General features: G+C 55.4%; 1 protein-coding gene across 1 annotated transcript; it reads right to left on the bottom strand.

The window, feature by feature from the left end:
- Window positions 1-5,465: 5,465 nt before the first annotated feature.
- Window positions 5,466-7,773, bottom strand: B0H18DRAFT_1076014 (uncharacterized protein). Its single transcript, XM_048031242.1, has 12 exons — window positions 7,550-7,773; window positions 7,254-7,497; window positions 7,161-7,195; window positions 6,941-7,101; window positions 6,772-6,835; window positions 6,614-6,714; window positions 6,471-6,559; window positions 6,195-6,340; window positions 6,130-6,145; window positions 6,018-6,066; window positions 5,928-5,959; window positions 5,466-5,869 (listed from the first exon to the last, which is right to left on the bottom strand). Exons 2-12 carry the CDS (start codon window positions 7,295-7,297, stop codon window positions 5,617-5,619), a joined length of 990 nt encoding a protein of 329 aa, XP_047884365.1. The 5' UTR covers window positions 7,298-7,497; window positions 7,550-7,773; the 3' UTR covers window positions 5,466-5,616.
- Window positions 7,774-16,994: the final 9,221 nt, after the last annotated feature.

The raw sequence follows: 16,994 nt of genomic DNA, 5'->3' as shown, positions 1-16,994 counted from the left end.
CTAACGGCGTTCGTATGTCAGTGGTTCCCTGTCGAGTCAATGTCCACAGAGCACATGATGTCGCAACTGACGAAGACCATCAAAATGGCTCTGAAGTCGACAGAAGAGGAGCGGGCTATGCTACGCGCAAGGTCTGCAGTGCAGCGCTTCCCAGTAGTTGAATGGCGGCAGCGCATGGAAGACTTCCACAAACGCAGTATCACGACCAGTCGTAGGATAGCGGGTCACAACGCGTGGCGACCTTCAGACGCAGAAAACACTCAGTTCAGTGGGCACTACGCAATCGCGGAGACTGAAGATTGGAATCCAGAACATCAGGCCTACCCTTCGCAGCCAGACTGGGATAGCCGCAGTGTCAGCGATAGTCCTGCACTACCGTCCTCTCCTGGCTCGCCAGGACAGTGGAGCCAGGATACCCTGACCCCAGGCGGCGATCCTCACCTCGTCGCCCCGCGATTCCTTGGGGAATCTCGCAGAGGCTCGTATAGGTCCGATATCTCAGCCTCGGACAGTGACCACGGTTCTCTTGAGAGAGGATCAAGACAAGATTATGGAGACTTCCTTGAGCGGGCAAATCGTACAATTGCTCGCGATCGGAAGCACATGCCTGATCCTTTCCTCGAAGCCGCTCCAAGCAGGCCGTTCACAGTCCATTCAAGAGTGTCGTCAGTGGAGTCGATCTCGTCCATTGTTGATGAGAAGCAGCATTCGCCATTGAACAAAGCGATTGCATCCGTACGTTTCAAAGTCTTCCATGGTAGTTCGACACTATTGACGACTCGTTCCTTGGCAGTTCACCGACGCCGACGGTGGTGTTGCGCAAGAATTCGTGCAGAAGCTGCAAGGCTTGAACGCCCATAACTCCAAGCACGAGCTCTCGATTGAGAAGTACCTAACAAAGAGCGAGGAGAAGTTCTTCGACAAGGTGAAACATGACAAACTCTCTGGTGCTGCGAGCATCCGATCGTCACGACGAGACTCGATATGGGGAACGCCTGCTCCCTCTTCGTTTGACCACTCTCGCCCGTCGTCCCCAAGCACACGTTCCTTTGCGGATGGGCTTCCACCTATGGATGACTATAGTGCGGCTCTCATGAATGAAGATGCTGTCGTCATGTCGGGTTTACAGGTCGCTATGTCTCGCGAGATCGGCGGTTGGCCGCTCTACACCATCGTGCTTGGTCTTGGCCAGATGCTCAGCGCCACAGGCTTCCAGATCTCGCTGCTCTCGGGATCAAGCACTCAGTCAAGCCTAGACCTGTATGTCATTGGCGGTGTCTTCCTGGCTGCGACGGCTGTGTGGTACCCGCTATTCCGCCTTAAGCCCTCAGTCTACGTTCTGTCAATGCCGTGGATCTTTTTTGGCATAGCGTTCTTCCTCGTCGGCTTGCCCTCTGTTGCCGCCCCCTCCATTGGCTACACTACGATCTAGCCAGTGCGGCTACATGGTCATACGCGGTTGCTTCAGCGGCAGGATTCCTTTACTTCGGGCTGAACTTTGGAGAAGAAGCGGTATGTGCCCTCTATCTGTCGTCTCATTCTAACACTCACGTCATGTACAGGGTGCTGCGACAGAGACGTGGACGATGCGCGCCTGTCTCGTGCAAGGTTCCCAGCAAGTCTGGGTAGCTGCCCTCTGGTACTGGGGTTATCAGCTTGACGGCGTCTCTTCCGGTTACCTGATGCCTTGGTGGGTCGCGCTGATCGTCTGGCCTCTGGCCGTCATAAGCTGGCTCTTCGCCTACTTGTTGCTGTACGGGTTGCCAGGCGAGTCAATCGCAACGAGTTGACTGTTGGTATCAGCTGACGTGCTGTGTAGACTACTACCGTCAAGCACCGCCCAAGGTCCCTCACTTCCTGAAGACTCTGTTTAGGCGTAAGATTGTGCTGTGGTGAGCATTGCGTCTGACGAATAGAGACTCGAAATGAACCATTGCCTCAGGTTCCTCGCATCCGAGATCCTACGCGATTTCTGGCTTAGTGCAGTGAGTAGACGTTGCAGTTTGTTTGCCTGCGCCGAGAGATTAACATACGCTCTCAGCCGTACGGACGGAACTGGACTTTCCTGTGGAATCAGAATATTCCGAAGTGGCACATCCTTCTGCTCGTCATTGGGTTCTTCGTCGGTGTCTGGGTCATTCTCATGGTAGGCCTCACACAACTCAGCAAGACCCATACGTGGCTACTTCCCATCTTCGCTGTTGGACTGGGCGCCCCACGTTGGTGCCAGATGCTTTGGGGAACGTCTGCGCTCGGTCTCTATGTGCCGTGGGCTGGTCATGCCGGTCCCTATGCTGCCATCGCCCTTTGGTTGTGGCTGGGTGTACTAGATGCAATCCAGGGAGTCGGTTTGGGAATGATCTTGCTCCAGGTATGTAAGCTTGTGAACAGATTTGCTGCTTGAACTGACGCGAGCGATATTCTAGACTCTATCACGTTTGCACGTGTGCGCAACGCTCGCAGCAGCCCAAGTCATCGGAGCTTCTGTCACTATGATCGCTCGCGCATTGTCGCCAGATGGCACAGGTCCAGGACATGTATTCCCAGATTTCGCATTGTGGAGCTTCTCTCAGGGCCTGAAAGGTATGTGTACCGACTTCTTCGCTGAGTGATCGTCTGACATAAGATGTTTCAGCATCACCACTGGCGTCGTGGGCTTTCTGGCTTGGTCTGATTTGTCAAATTATCATTGTCTGCGGTTACTTCTGGTTCTACCGCAAAGAACAACTTGGTCAGTGCTCCTCGCTTCTACTTGAGAGATAGCCTTTCCTAACGCCTATACTTATCGCAGCACGCCCATGATCACGACTAGAGCCCATGAGTTCCTTAGACTTTGGTATCTGCGATGGACATCATATTATCTTCGGTGGTATATCTCTAGTAGCAAAGGGACTGTTGTTTGTGACGGACTTGTACTCTTTATCGTCGTTACGACACACGCTCACTCACTATACACCACGTATCATACTCTTGGATATCCGGCCACGGTAATGCAGCATAACCACTAGATATCTCTATATACCGCATAACATCTCGAGGCTCAGCAGCGTGAGCCGATGCGCGGCCGGTGGTCACCGGTCATTAATTCATTGATCAGGTGCGTCTGCAGTTCTGCAAGCCTGAGTGATACGTTCGAAAGGTTGTATGTTGTTGAAGCGCTGCTCGCCTTTGGTTCGTAACCTTTCGAGGAGACTAATGATGTCCGGAGACGGTTTCTATTGAACGTTGCTTAGAAGTAAAGGGCATACGAGATTGCTCTACGCGACGGTAACTAGACCTCTACTTGGAAATCATACTGCACTGTTTTGACCGACGATGTCAACACTTGTAGACTAGCAATCCCATCCCAGAACGAAGTCCTTGCCAGTGCTGATGGAAGCATTCGTCTGGTGATCGGTAGGTGGACAGATGGACGCGCCGAACTCTTCTCGCAGGAGTAAGTCTACTGCATTACGTGCTGCAACGGTTTCCGTCTCCATGGTAGATATGAGACTAATGCTTGCAGTGAGCTCACTCCTACGATACCAGGAACATCCAGACACCTACGGTTCGAATGCGTTCACGTAGTACAGCCCACGCGCTAGTTTGATCGACGGGAAGGTTGTGGTGGGAGTCAAGACGGGGTATGCATCCCACTTCAACAGGAGATTAGTCAATCCTCTAACTAGTCGCGGCGGATCCACTGACCTCTTTCCTCAACAGCCATCCAACCTTGCCGAACATACCTTCCAACCACTCGTCCGACAATCTCTGCCGAGAGAAGATCTTCACTACATGTTCTTCACCATGGACACCTCGGTATAGCTCTCCGTCTGCATTCTTCAGCTGCCCATGGAATGCCATGGCGACGAAGTCAGGATCCGGACTGACATGTTGGCGTACACCGTTGTACGACGTCATGATGTACGTGGGGACTCGGGAATCATTCGTGTTGAAACGCGCGGGATTGGGCGACGAAGACGGAGTCGTCAGCAACGTGACATGCAGACGAACGTATGGCTGGGGTGGAGGGATCTCCGCAAAGCCTGGAGGAGAGATGTAGATCGCGGCCTGGTGCAACGGTGCCGCCAACACAACCGCCCGATACGCATGTGGGACCGGAGCCAGACCTAGTGTGGATACATGCCACATCGCAGTGTCTGCGTGGTACGCGAGGGATATGACAGTCGTATTCAGGTGTACCGACGCGCCGCTTCGCTCCAGGAACTGTTCAAATATCTGGAAATTTCCACCCTTGACACTTGACGCGCCGGTAGCTGCAAGTGAGCAAAGGCCCTCGAGAGCATGGATGGAGTCAACGTTTTGAGCGTAGTTGACGCGTGTTGCGGCGTCCACAAGCTCACGCGTCCATTGCGGGTTGATGTCCTCGCCATCGAGAAACTCGGCCGCGGTGCGACTGGTAAGGGAAGTCCAATTCAGTGCCCCAACTAGAGATGTCAAGTTCTCAAAGCGCGGTGCATCAGGTGCGTAGAGCTTCTGAATGGACTCGGCCATGGATTTAACGATAGCTTGAGTGCGCAACGGGGCTTTGTATCCATAGCGCCACATTATCTTGACTTTGTCCCACCAACTACTGTAGAAACTACCGCCCGTCTGCAAAGCATGGAATGTTAGCCACCGTCGATTATACAGGAAGCTAAGAGATTTGAGTCACGTACAGAGAGGACAAATTGAGAGCCATCCCAAATTCCCATGACAGTGTTTGCGCCTTTGTAGGATACCCTTTCGAGACCGAACTCGTCGACAGCGCGCCACATGTTCTTGTTGACCTCGACGAAGATTGATGCCCCCAGTTCGATTGGTCGCAAGTCGGCGTTATTGTACGGGTGTACAACAGTGCTGCCTACCATAGTTGTCAGACTCAACCTGGGTTCCAGTGAAAGAGTAACTTACGGCCCCCAACATAATCATTACGTTCATAGAGATCAATCTCAACGTCTAGCCCGTACCGCTCTTTGGCTTTCGCGATCCAAAATGCGGCTGAAGAACCGCCAGCTCCCGCGCCTATGATGGCAACGCGCTCCGTGGGTCTGGTTGGATCAAGTCCTTGTTGACTAGGACGAGACGGATGTTTCAAGGGGACCTGAGGTCCATGGCATTGCACCTGCACAGCATGGAGGATGAATACAAGAGCGGCGCCGAGGGTCACGTAGTGCATTGCTTGAGAGCACGGTTGTCGACAGCGTTAAGATGGGCGTCGTTTGTACGAAGGGCAGGATCCAGTGCGGCGCAAGCATGGCTGGACAGTACATATATGTTCTGGCCATCCATTCCGATCAAGATGTTACGAGAAGTCGACGTCCCGGAACCTCGCCGGAACCACATTCTCTTCGCACGGGTACATATGTATTACCCCGCCGCAGCGCTCATTGGCAAGCGCACGTAAATACTGGAAATTGTACCAGCGCGTGAAGATCAGCGATCACCACTCCAGCCTAGTTGCTCCAGCCTAGTCGATCGAGCTGCCAGTGGATGTAGTCACGCTCATAAGTTATTCACATCGAAAAACATCGAAAAGCCTATTGATACAGAGCTGCCGTCACATCGCTCGAAACGACAAGCGGTTCTGCCAACTTGAACAACCAAGTATTACTCAGTAGCCAGTGAGCCACAGCATCATCTCTCGATCGAAGGGCAGTTAGACACCTGCGTCTGCAACGTGTCCGCAATGCCATTCAATGTATCAAAATCTTCCGTGAAATCGTCTTGTACACCATATTCGAGCTCGGCTCCCAGATTGCCAATGATGCGGGAGGCAAATCGAGGCTCCGAGACTTGAGAAGCTGTGTCCGTAAGTTCGCCTTGACCACTGGCAAGATGGACATGCCGTAGACTGAGGAAAAATCTAGATAGTAAAATGGCCATGAACCTGGATGAAACGGTTTCAGTTACTATCGGCTGAAGATTAGTAGACTTGGTACACGAACACGTCCACGAAGAAGTTGGCGAAGAGGAAGACCTGCCAGGAGAAAAGGTCGAATCAATACATAATTGGTATGAGATATTGGCGAACGTACACCCTTGAGCCAGAGTATCATCGCCAAAAGGTTGAGGCCAAAGAGGGATCTAATTGTGTCAAGTATTTCACTCTCTTTCAGTTACATAGTCGCAGATATGTCGTGGACTTACACGAAGTAGACAGTGCCTAGAATATAATATCAGTCACTGTACTATTTTCCAGTACGCATTCTTACCGTTGATGAATATTAAACCGGTCAAAGAGTGGTAATGATCCTTCGGCTTTGTGTCCCACCTCCGTAGCCAATAGGTCTCTCGCCAAGTAACAACAAGGACAAGGACATCGGATATGATCAGGGATAGCCGCACCACGATTGTTGCTAACAGAGGATGTTGTGTGAAAATATCCAAGTTGGCGCAACATGGGGACGAAGTACCTCTAAAGTGGAAGCATCAATAATTGGGAGCGGTGCTGGCACTACTAGTAAGCAGTGAATCATGTCGACGCTCACATATTCTGTCCAACGGTGGATATATCAAAGTAGACAATGCAATTGACTGGTGAGGGTGCCGGAGCCACGACGACATGGGCTGAAAAGAACTGCAAGAAGCATCAGGCTATGATGAGCTTGTACGCTGATGACAGCTTACTGACACTGTTCTGAACTACGGGTGCTAATACAAGGGCGAATACCGCCATCGGTAATCGCCAATCGCGGCGGAGATTTATCGCGTAGACCCGAAAAATAGAGGTCACTGGTGAGCCAATCCATTAGGCGGAGTCATAGGGCCCCGAGAGAAGTTGCATCGTACCACCAATCAATAACAGGACAGCTGAGTCCAGGGCATATAGTGATATGTAAAGCATGTAGTTGCTAACACCGAATGATTAGTCTGCCGTCTTCTAAGCCATTAGAGCATGACCCGCCTCTGTCTGCTTGTCAGCACATCGAGAGGCAGCATGATTCTTAAGAGTACGTACTTTACAGGAGACAACGAAGTAGCCAGCAAGCACTACCATCAGGAAAGCGACGACACAAGCATGCAGAAGCCCATATAAGGCGGTCACGCCAGTCCATTTGCGCCGCCATACGAGCTCAACATCGTCGCCGAAAGTGATCACTCGGTCATACATGTAAAGCGCTGTGTAGTATGAAGGGAATGTCAGCTTCGACATCACTTCCTTAGGGCGTGCGCCCTACCACAGACGGCAGCAAAGCAGCTCCATGTCTGAACACTGGTAGCAACAGCGATATTGGTTAGAGAGTTGAGGTACATCGCAAGTAGAATCTTACCCAGTATTCAGGATAAGTATTTCTTCGACCGCCGTCGTCGACATGCCAGTGACAGGTGAAGTTCGAGGAAGGGTTCTGTGAGATGGGGACACGCGATACTGCGGATTGGCAGCCTATGTAGGAACTGACCATCTCGCATCGGCAGATGTGCTTTGGGTCAGAGCATCAAGAACAATCCTAGGCCACTTGACCGTCATCCAAACATCACGGGCAGGCGCCGTCCCCCTAAGATCAGCACGATAGGCTCATAACTTCGTATGAGATTTGCGTCCTTACTGCATTATGGTATATCCCACCTATTCGGCTCATTGCAGTGTCAGGTCGACCAGTCAAGCAGTGCCAGTGAGAACCACATAGACTCGAGGGGACTTGCACTGGTGGGCGGAAGACTCGGGACGCGTAGGTGGCTCCACTGTCTATTCCAGACATGTTTCAAGCGATGTCGTATACCTACATCGACAGTTCCACGATATAGGCACAGAAGCGAACTTCATGGGATAAGAGTGGTCCGCCCCAGCTCCTGATGGGCATGGTGTCAGCGCAAGACGCGCACACGCTGGTAAGCGCGAGTACTGACAAAACCTTGAGCCAAGAAGGGCTACTATCTGTGGTAAAATACACACTATTCAGGTACTGCACCCCATGGCTAGGGCATGATAAAGTTCAGAAGATGCACCAACTCACATCGATGTGGAACCTGATTTGGGCGCGCAACATGAGCGTTGAAACGCTTGTCGTCGGCTTAGTACTATCACAACACCGACATGACTGTGACAGCACGAGGGGCAAGGAGGGATGAAGAGACGGTCCCCAACGTACCGAGTTTTAGGATACCTGCAGCCTGCTTAGCACTGACAAACCGGAGCCTGACACAGACAATCCGAAGCTGGAGAATGTCCGTGTGACCGGGTAGTATATACAAGCTTCCAGAGCTTGTGTCATCGCTAAAATGCACTGAGGGATCAGTCACGCTCGTCGCAGAATTGCTGTGATCATACCTGAGCTAAGTGCCCAAGCCCTATCAATGTAAGCCTGTTCCCCGGAGCCATAGCCTAATCAATATCAGCAGAAGTACAAGACGAATGTGTACACAATAGCACTCATCTGATCCGTCTTCCCTCACCGCCTGACCCATGCCCTGTTGCGCAAGCTCTTCGCACGAGATGTTCCGCGGGCCCTCTTCACAGCTTTCGTAATCGCGTGAACGTCGCCCGCCGCCCAAAGTCGTACCGGAGTGCTGCACGCGTCAGCCATCCACAGCTATCCCGGAACATACGCCGTCTGGGACATCGTTCGGGATGTGTACGGTGAGCAGACGGAGTGCTTGTGGAGGGTGTGCACTGAAAAGTGTGGCGGATAATCTGCCGGATATAACATCTCGAGGCTCTTGCAAGGCTCAGCAGCGTGAGCTGATGCGCGACCGTTAGTCGCTGGTCAGGTGCGTCTGCAGTTCCGCAAACCTGAGTGATGCGTTTGCCAGGTCGTGTGTTGTTGAAGCGTTGCTCGCCTTGAGTTCGTAACCCTGCAAATATTGCGCATGGAATTCCTCGGCATCGAGAAACTCAGCAGTGGTGCGACTGGTGAAGGAGGTCCAATACAGTGCCCCCTCTAGAAATGTCTAGTTCTCAAAGCGCGGTGCATCAGGTGCACAGAGCTTTTGGATCGACTCGGTCAAGGATTTGACGATAGCTTGAGCGCGCAACGGAACTTTGTATCCATAGCGCCACATTATCCTGACTTTGTCCCACCACCCACTGTAGACACTGCCGCGCATCCGCAAAGCATGGAGTGTTAGTCACTCTTCTGGGGCGGTCGATTATGCAGGAAGCTACGAAATTTCAGGTACGCACAGAGAACAAATTGAGAGCCATCCCAGATTCCCATGATAGTGTTTGCGTCTTTGTAGCATACCCGACCGAACTCGTTGACGGCGCGCCACATGTTCTTGTTGACCTCGATAAAGACGGATGCTCCTAGTTCGATTGGCTGAAAATTGTTGTTATCGTACGGGTGCACGACATTGCTGCCTAGGTCAGGCCGTGGATGTCAGTCGCGACCTCGAGTCCGGTACGAAGTTCCAGCGAGAGTACTTACGACTGCCGATGTAACCATTGCGCTCGTAAACGTCAATCTCAATGTCCGGTCCGTATCGTTCCTTAGCTTTTGCGATCCAAAATGCCGCGGAGGATCCGCCAGCTCCCGCGACGATGATGGCGACGCGCCGAGCATCTCCGTATCAGACGGAAGGACAGCGTTGTCTGTGCCACCTGCTACAGACGCCACAGTCGCGCTGTCATGGTCGTAGCATGCGACAATGAAGTAATGTGTATACGCGCAACACTAGTAGAACTGGCGATGGAAGCTGCATAAGCGCGAAAGCAACAAGCCCAAGACGGAGCTGATGGCTCACCAGATACATTGCACACAAGCAGAATCGCACACCCTCCCCACTCACTGCCCCTTCGGCTTCCCCCCAACCACCTTCCAAAAGATCCGCAACACCACGGTCCTCGGCAACCACACGAGCACCTTATACAACGCCGCCGGGGGCGCGACCATCACGGCCCTATACGGCCCGACCGCCCAGCCCTCCCGCAGCGCCTCCCGCACGACGCTGCGCGCGAACTGCTCGCACGACATGCCGCGTACGCTCGCGCTCGCCAAGACGCGCGCGAGGATGGCGTCACGGTAGCCCGCCCAGAGGCTCTCGGGCAGGAGCGGCACGCGCGGCGCGCCGTTCGCGGAGATGAGGGAGCGCACGGCGCCCGGGGAGTAGTGCAGGACGTGCAGCCCAAGCGGGCGGAGCTCCATGGAGAGCGTCTGGGAGAAGGAGGCGACGGCGGCTTTGGAGGCGGAGTAGGGCCCGGACCAGGGCGTCGGGCTGGGAGAGGGAGTGAGTTAGGTGCGGAGGAGGAAAAGACGGAACGCACATCTCGCCGACGATGGAGCCTATGTTCACGATGAGCCCCCGCTTGCGCGCGGCCATGTGGGGCACGGCGGCTTTGCAGACACGGATGATGGAGAGGGTGTTCGTGTCGAAGACGGCGGCGATGTCCTCGATCGAGTTGTCCAGCGTTGGGCCTACGCGATGTGTGCTCAGGATCACTTACGCCCCGCGCTGGACCGGATGTGCGTACGCACCGTGGCACATGGAGCCTGCGTTGTTGACGACGATGTCGATGCGCCCTTCGCGCTCGATGATGGTCGCGACGACCGCGTTTACGTTCGCGTCGTTGGTCACATCGAGGGCAAGGCGCCCGATGTCGGGGTGCAAGCCTTCCATGGCTTCAAGCCTACGCGCGGTGGCGTAGACATTGCATCCCTTCGCGGCGAATTCCTCGCAACTACGTTATGAAGATGACTTGTCAGTACGTGAACTGCTGAATTAGTGAGGCGACACGCAGGACGCATGAACCGCTTTCGTCGTTCAGTCGCATGCTCTGCTTTGGCAGACATGAGGCAGAGTCGAGATGTAACCCCTGCCATCTGCCGGTCAAGCTGCAGGACCGCACTCTTACCGCCGTGCACAAGCTTCTCGCTCGAAACTGGAGGTCCGTCTGGATGAAACGTACCACACGTCCACACACTGCGACCGAGACACTCACAGAGCGAAACCGATGCCTCCCCTGCTGCAACCTGTGACGAGGACGACCTTTGCGTTGTGAGACATGACGACAATCGAGACGCAGCACTGGCAGTCACCAGGCAGGCAAATAGATCAGGTAGAGTCGACCGTGAGGTGAAGAAGAGGTGCGGATAGGAAGCAAGATGCTTCTGGGTGTGATTCGCGCGCACTTATGTACGCGATTGGAGCGGGCTGGTGGTCCGTCAACAGCTGTGTGATGATATTTCAGACCATTGAGCGCAGCAGGACAGCGGCGATCACGGTGCGTCGCAGGATGGATGTTGTTGCAAGTGCTAAGTTGGGTATGAACGTGTGGAGGATGTGAGAGGTCGAGCGGGCGACACGTGGGGAAGACGTGGTGTGTACGCGTTGTTTGTGCGCACGGCGAAGCGAAGCGGGAGCTGTGCGTGGCTTCGCGACTCATCTGTGTTCAAATCCCAACCCACGGGCCACGTCTGCTCGCATCCCCTCGCCCCTCCCCCGCTGTGTGCATCCCAGAGCCGTTGCAAGAGTGCGCCACCGCGTCGCGCGCGTGTTTATCTGTTGCTGTTGCCGCCACACCCGCCTTTTTGCCATTTCGGCTCCGATCGTGTTCCTCGGCCAGGGGTCTCTTGCCTTGAGCGTTGTCTACGCGACTCCCACCCCTGCTCCATCCCCCCACTCCGGAGTGATCTCACTCTTTCTTCACCCAGCACTTATATCTGCTCTCCAGCCCACCCTTCCTCCTCCACTTCGCCACGACCCCCCCTGCCATGGCCACTTTTTACTCTTCTTTCTTCTCCTCCGGCCTCCTCGCCCCCATGCCCCACGAGATTTCCGGCTCGTCCCCAACAACACCCCGCGCGTCGCAGTCTAACCTCCCCGGCGCACTCCAGGTCGACACCACGCCGACCGCCAATGACTTTCCCCCTGCGCTGCGTTCCGCCAACGACATCCTGCCTTCGCGCCCGCGCTCCGACTCCCAGGGCAGCTCCCGACCCAGCCTGCGCAGGCGCCGCTCGTCTATCACCGTCGGCGCGTCGCCAGTCACCCCCATGAAGAGCAACGCCGCCCCTCGTGGAGCGCGCAATTCCTTCATGGCTGCCCGTGCCCGCTCCGGGAGCGAGTCCCGTTCCCAGGATAACCCAGAAGGCACCACCGCCGCAGGGCGCATGCGCAGCGGCAGTCTCGGTGGCCAGATGATTCGGTGAGTTCCCCGGTATGGCCCTCCTGCGAACCCACCTGAACCGTCTTGCCTCCCCTCGCAGCAACGCCCGCCGCATGTCCCGCAAGCCCGCGCCCCCGCTCCCAGCGCCTGCGCCGACCGCGCCCCTCCCCGCGCCCCCGTCGCCCCTCACGCCGCGGTCCGCCACGCTGCCCCTCCCGATCCCCATCATCTCGACGACGCAGCCGCCGTCCACGCCCCGGCGCCCGCTCGCGCGCCGCGCGCAGACCACAGACAACGCGTTGTTCCTCTCGCCGTACATGACGCCCGCCGAGGAAGAGGCTGGCATGAACTTCGGCTTGGGCGCAGGCGACGCGGGTATGCCGAGCAGCCCGGTGTATAGCGAGCCGGCGGTGTGCGAACGGCTGGGCATGCAGGTGGACTATCCGAGCCCGGTGGACGGACCCGGCTTCGTGTGGGAGAGGCCGGACGAGGCGATGAAGGAGAACTGACGCGATGATACGAAAATTGATGTACAAGAATATCGTGCGTACCCCCTTATGTCTCGCACTCGTTGCGGTGCTACGCGTTTCGGTGCTGACGTCCGTGTTCTCGTGCTCGTGCAGTTGAAGGCGACCCCCGCCGGCGTAAATATGTGTACGAAGCCCGACATAATCCCCTACTATACGGCGCGACCTGCTCAGACGCGTAATGCCTTCTTGCAAGACCCAAGAACCCCGAACCGCATTCCACGTCTTTGGCAGCCCGCATCCCGCTTCCACAGCCTGCAATTATCCTCTCATCGCCACATCCCCCTCCCCCTCCCCCTCCCCCTCCCCCATCCCCCACCCCCAACACATCTTGCACATATTTCGTTCCGCTGCTCCATCTTTAATGTTAATGCGCCCCCGACGCAGGTCCACGTCGGGGCTTCCCTTTCTCCTTCCTCTTTTCCCTGGTGCATAGTGATGACGACGATCATGGACTAGACTGGCTGTTGCTGACGCGTCGGGCACTGCGTGCTCCGCGCATACGTAGGCGTTGCGTGCGTGGCTGATGTACAAGCGTATACGTAGTCCGGCGGTGCGGCGGCGGGGGTGGTGCGCGCGGCGCGCGTGCCGGGCTCTCGTCGTCCCGCTGCTGGTTGTGAATGAAGAAAATGTGTGTTTTGTTTGAGGGGTGGGTGTGCGATGCTGTGGCAGTGGTTGACGGTGCATGTGCGGTGTGGAAGGGAAACCCGTCCCACGCCTTTCTTTTTCTTTTTTGTTACAATTCCCTACAGTAGTACGCTCGACTCTACCGGCGCGCTTGCGACGAACCGGAAGGCTGCGACGCGGACCCGCTAGTAGGACGAGACGAGCGCCGCAACGCCGAGTGCCGCACCTGCTGGGGGACCAGGTCGCGATTAGTAAATAGCACCGCGTGCGAGCTGCCAATCACGTACCGAGACAAGGGTTCGTCAGTCAACGCTGGAAGGGGACTCAAGGGACGTCCGTCGCCCAGGAGGGTGCCCATATGCCTGCTGTACAATACTTTCCTTATTAGGTATCATTCCTTCCCGATACGTCAAACACTCACGCTTCGCGCTTCTTTCGAACCATCTCTCGCTCGCCGACGTCTCTCTCCCTCTCTTCTACTTTTTTATCCCTCTCGCGCTTCCAAGGTTCTAGAACTCCTCTCGTGTGTATTAGTACTGGGCCGCGCCGCCCTGCTCTCGATCGAATTCCCTCTCCCCAGTACTCTCTCGTCTCGTGATCCGACTCCGGCATTTAGACGCGACACAGCGGTCGCGGGTGCAAAACTAGTCGAGTAGCAAGTCGAGGAGAGCGCGTCGAGTCGCGTTTCGATACGTGTAAGAGTTTCATTAGTCTCGGCGGCCTAACTACGTTATACAGACCACCTCCGTCGTCCTTCACCGAGCCCTACGTCCATCTCGTACCACCCGACCTCCCTGCATCAGGACGAGTACGTGTTGTGTGGGTTTGTCGTCGCACGCACGCCTTCTCTCCGACAGCGGTGAGTTTGGTTTGTGGACGTTGGGATCGTCGCTGCTCTTTCGACTTATGATGATGCACGTTGCCCCATGGTCCTCTCTGATATACCTAGAAACTGGTCTCGTCCGGATTCCCAGCCAGTCGAGACAACATCACTAGGCTCCAGGCGTGGACAGCGGCGCCGTGGCTCTATCTATGCGCACAGACTCAACTTGGAATGCGGCGTGCCCTAGTATGTGTTCATAGAACAATGCGAGGCTCTAAGCCTCTGCAAGGCGCTGATGTTCCTAATAACGCGTGCTAGATTGTGACACACACTACCTTTGTTCGGTTCGGCAGCTATGCGAGCCTCGTGCTGTCGCCCTATAAAGCCCGTGCCCACTGTCTTACGGCAAGTTATTTGCGTGTACCACAGCATCGATTCCCAGGTGCGAGTGGCTCATGATGAACAAGCTTCCATTGTCAGGCAGCGGTGCGTAACAGTGCTTAGTATCTGACACAATCGGCTCATTCTCACAGCCTGAACACGCAGAGATAGAAGAATTTTTCGCCCGAGCCTCCGAAGAGGACGCGTATGATCTTCTCTGCAACTCAATCCCGACGCACCACAATGCGTATGACGAAGAGCAAGAGGCTGCGCGGCCCTTCCTACCTCTAGGCACGCCCCCCGAGGCCACCCTCGGACTCCACCCCTCCGCCTTGGTCGAGACCGTGGACAGGAAGCTGAAAGAGCTCAATGACCAGCGGCTCGCCATCTCGCGATCCATCTGCGAATACAAACGGCTGCGCAACTCCGCCGCGCGGGTATCTCGTCTCCCGCAAGAGCTGCTCGTCAAGGTCTTCCTTTATGCGCCCGAGCGCATCCTCGCCGTCAGCCAGGTCTCCGCGGAGTGGCGCGCGCTCGCGCTCGCCACTCCGCGCCTGTGGACGGACATCCCGCTCCGGCAGCGCCAGCTCGCGGAGCTGTTCCTCGCGCGGTCTGGCGACGCGTGTGTGCGCTACCGGATCAGCAAGCTCGCTCTGTCGGCGGTCTATCCTCGACCGGAGGATCTGCAAGATGTGCTGTTGTTGGGGCGCCTGAAGGGTCTGCATGTAGAGCTGGGGGACGTGCGGGAGCTGCAGCTTTTGCTCGAGGCCCTTGAGGGGCCTGCGCCGCATCTGGAAGAGATACAGCTCCGGTTCACTGAACCCGATCTCGATTGGCTTGTGGATCCCATTGTCATCTTGGTTAGACCCACGCTCTTCGACGACGTGACGCCGAGACTACGAATGCTTGTCCTGGATTCTATCGAGGTCCGTTGGACATCTGGTGTCTTCGCTAACCTCACCAAGTTGGACGTCGGCCACCAGTCACGTCTCTTGCACCCAGATGTGGATGACTTTCTTGATATACTCGAAAGATGTCCGTTCCTGGAACTCCTGTCGTACCGCTGCTGGATCCACAACCTCAACATCGGTCGACCCCAACCATACTCGGGCCCTGCGCCGAGCAGGCGACGACAGATCGCCCTGCGGAAGCTCGATAGTCTTACCTTCGAATATTTACCTTCAGCGTGGACAGCCTTCGTGCTGGGCAACCTGGAGGCTCCTGCTTGCACACATTTGAGGATCGCCTCGTGCCATGAAACTGGAGAGGACGATTTTCCTCTCGATATGCTGCCCCCGGACACGAGTCGCATCCCAGCGCTTTCCAACATGCGTTCGCTCGACATCGAACCCGCTCTCCCCCATCAGCTCAATCTCCATCTCGACCCGAACGCGTTCAAGGGATGGATCTGGTCCAGGCCCTTGGCATGCACCTTGAAGTTGCTCGGCTGTGACTCCGTGTCGCTCATGTATCGAGACGTGTTTCAGAAGCTCGACATACGACGACTGGAGTCGCTGACGATTCGTGATCCGGACAACTGCGGGATCGAACCGCATATCTGGCCGTTGTACCTGCGCATGGCCAAGAATCTCCGGTATCTGCGCCTGATCGACGTCTCCTCGCCCGATATACTCACCGCCCTACGCACTGCACCGTCCTGGGACGATGACGTGTTCTGTCCATGCCTGAGTGAGCTGGCTCTCGTAGGAGGGTCGGGTGGGGATGGGTTAGTGCCCGAGCTTGAGGCGTACTTACACTACCTTTCTAAGGAAGGGAGAGCGTTGACGACAGTGACATTGGTTGGTGCATTTTCTGACGAAGCTGTTCATCGGCTGGCGTCCATAGGTCCTGAGATCGATATGTGGCCTTCTGCTGGCAAGATCATCGTGTCATAGCCGTACTCTGGCACGTACCAGTAGTGCTTACGGGTTGGTACCTTGTATGTAGCTACTATGACACTCATTCTACGAGTGTCTGACTCAGACGTCTCTGGTGCATGACATATATATCCACAGGATTCATGTTGCCTCATTGGTCAGAGCGCAACTGTCACCTTTCCTCCTCAACGTACTCCGTTGGCTACTCGTCGCAATCCCGGCAACGTGGACCAACAGCTGGCTCAACGGTTACATCCAGAACAAGTTACTTTGTGACGAGATCTTAATTCTGGAGCGGGCTCTCTAGACGTGATGGTTACGTAAGCATAAACAGAACTCGCAACTTGAATGTTTGAACCTTGCTTCAACCTCACTATAAGTCCAGCTCCATATGCGTCCGACGACTCGGAGGCCGTACTGTATATGTAGTCTTTGAACTGCCTGCCATCTACCGCCAGCACGTCGGTGCTGCTAGAGACTCAGACTGAAGTACTATTCTGTCAAGGCCTGCCATCGAGGTGTGTCTTGGGTGTGTGCTATTGATTTCAGTCGCTCGCAACCTGACGTAACCTGCGAACTTGTAGACACGTTCAAGTTCAGGCTATCCCTCCCTACCGCTACGCACCGTTACAAATTCTGCGTCCACTTGCCTCACTACATCATAGACCATGAGCCACTACTCCACGTATGATGAAGCGAGAGAAGTGACAAGGCCATTCCTACCACTCACCCCG

This window comes from Fomitopsis serialis (genome assembly GCF_022376445.1).
Source record: "Fomitopsis serialis strain Sig1Antser10 chromosome Unknown B0H18scaffold_624, whole genome shotgun sequence".
In the NCBI taxonomy this organism is placed as follows: domain Eukaryota; kingdom Fungi; phylum Basidiomycota; class Agaricomycetes; order Polyporales; family Fomitopsidaceae; genus Fomitopsis; species Fomitopsis serialis.
Note: the sequence above shows the minus strand (reverse complement) of the source record. Positions and strands in the feature narration are given on the sequence as shown.

Bases quoted from the DNA above. Each gene is read 5' to 3' on its own strand.
- B0H18DRAFT_1076014 (XM_048031242.1), bottom strand. From the start codon at position 7,297: ATGTCGACGACGGCGGTCGAAGAAATACTTATCCTGAATACTGG. The intron at 6,560-6,613 runs GTCAGTAAGCTG...TGCTTCTTGCAG, and splicing joins CACCCGTAGTTCAGAACAGT to TTCTTTTCAGCCCATGTCGT. The intron at 5,960-6,017 runs GTACGTTCGCCA...TTCTCCTGGCAG, and splicing joins TGATACTCTGGCTCAAGGGT to GTCTTCCTCTTCGCCAACTT.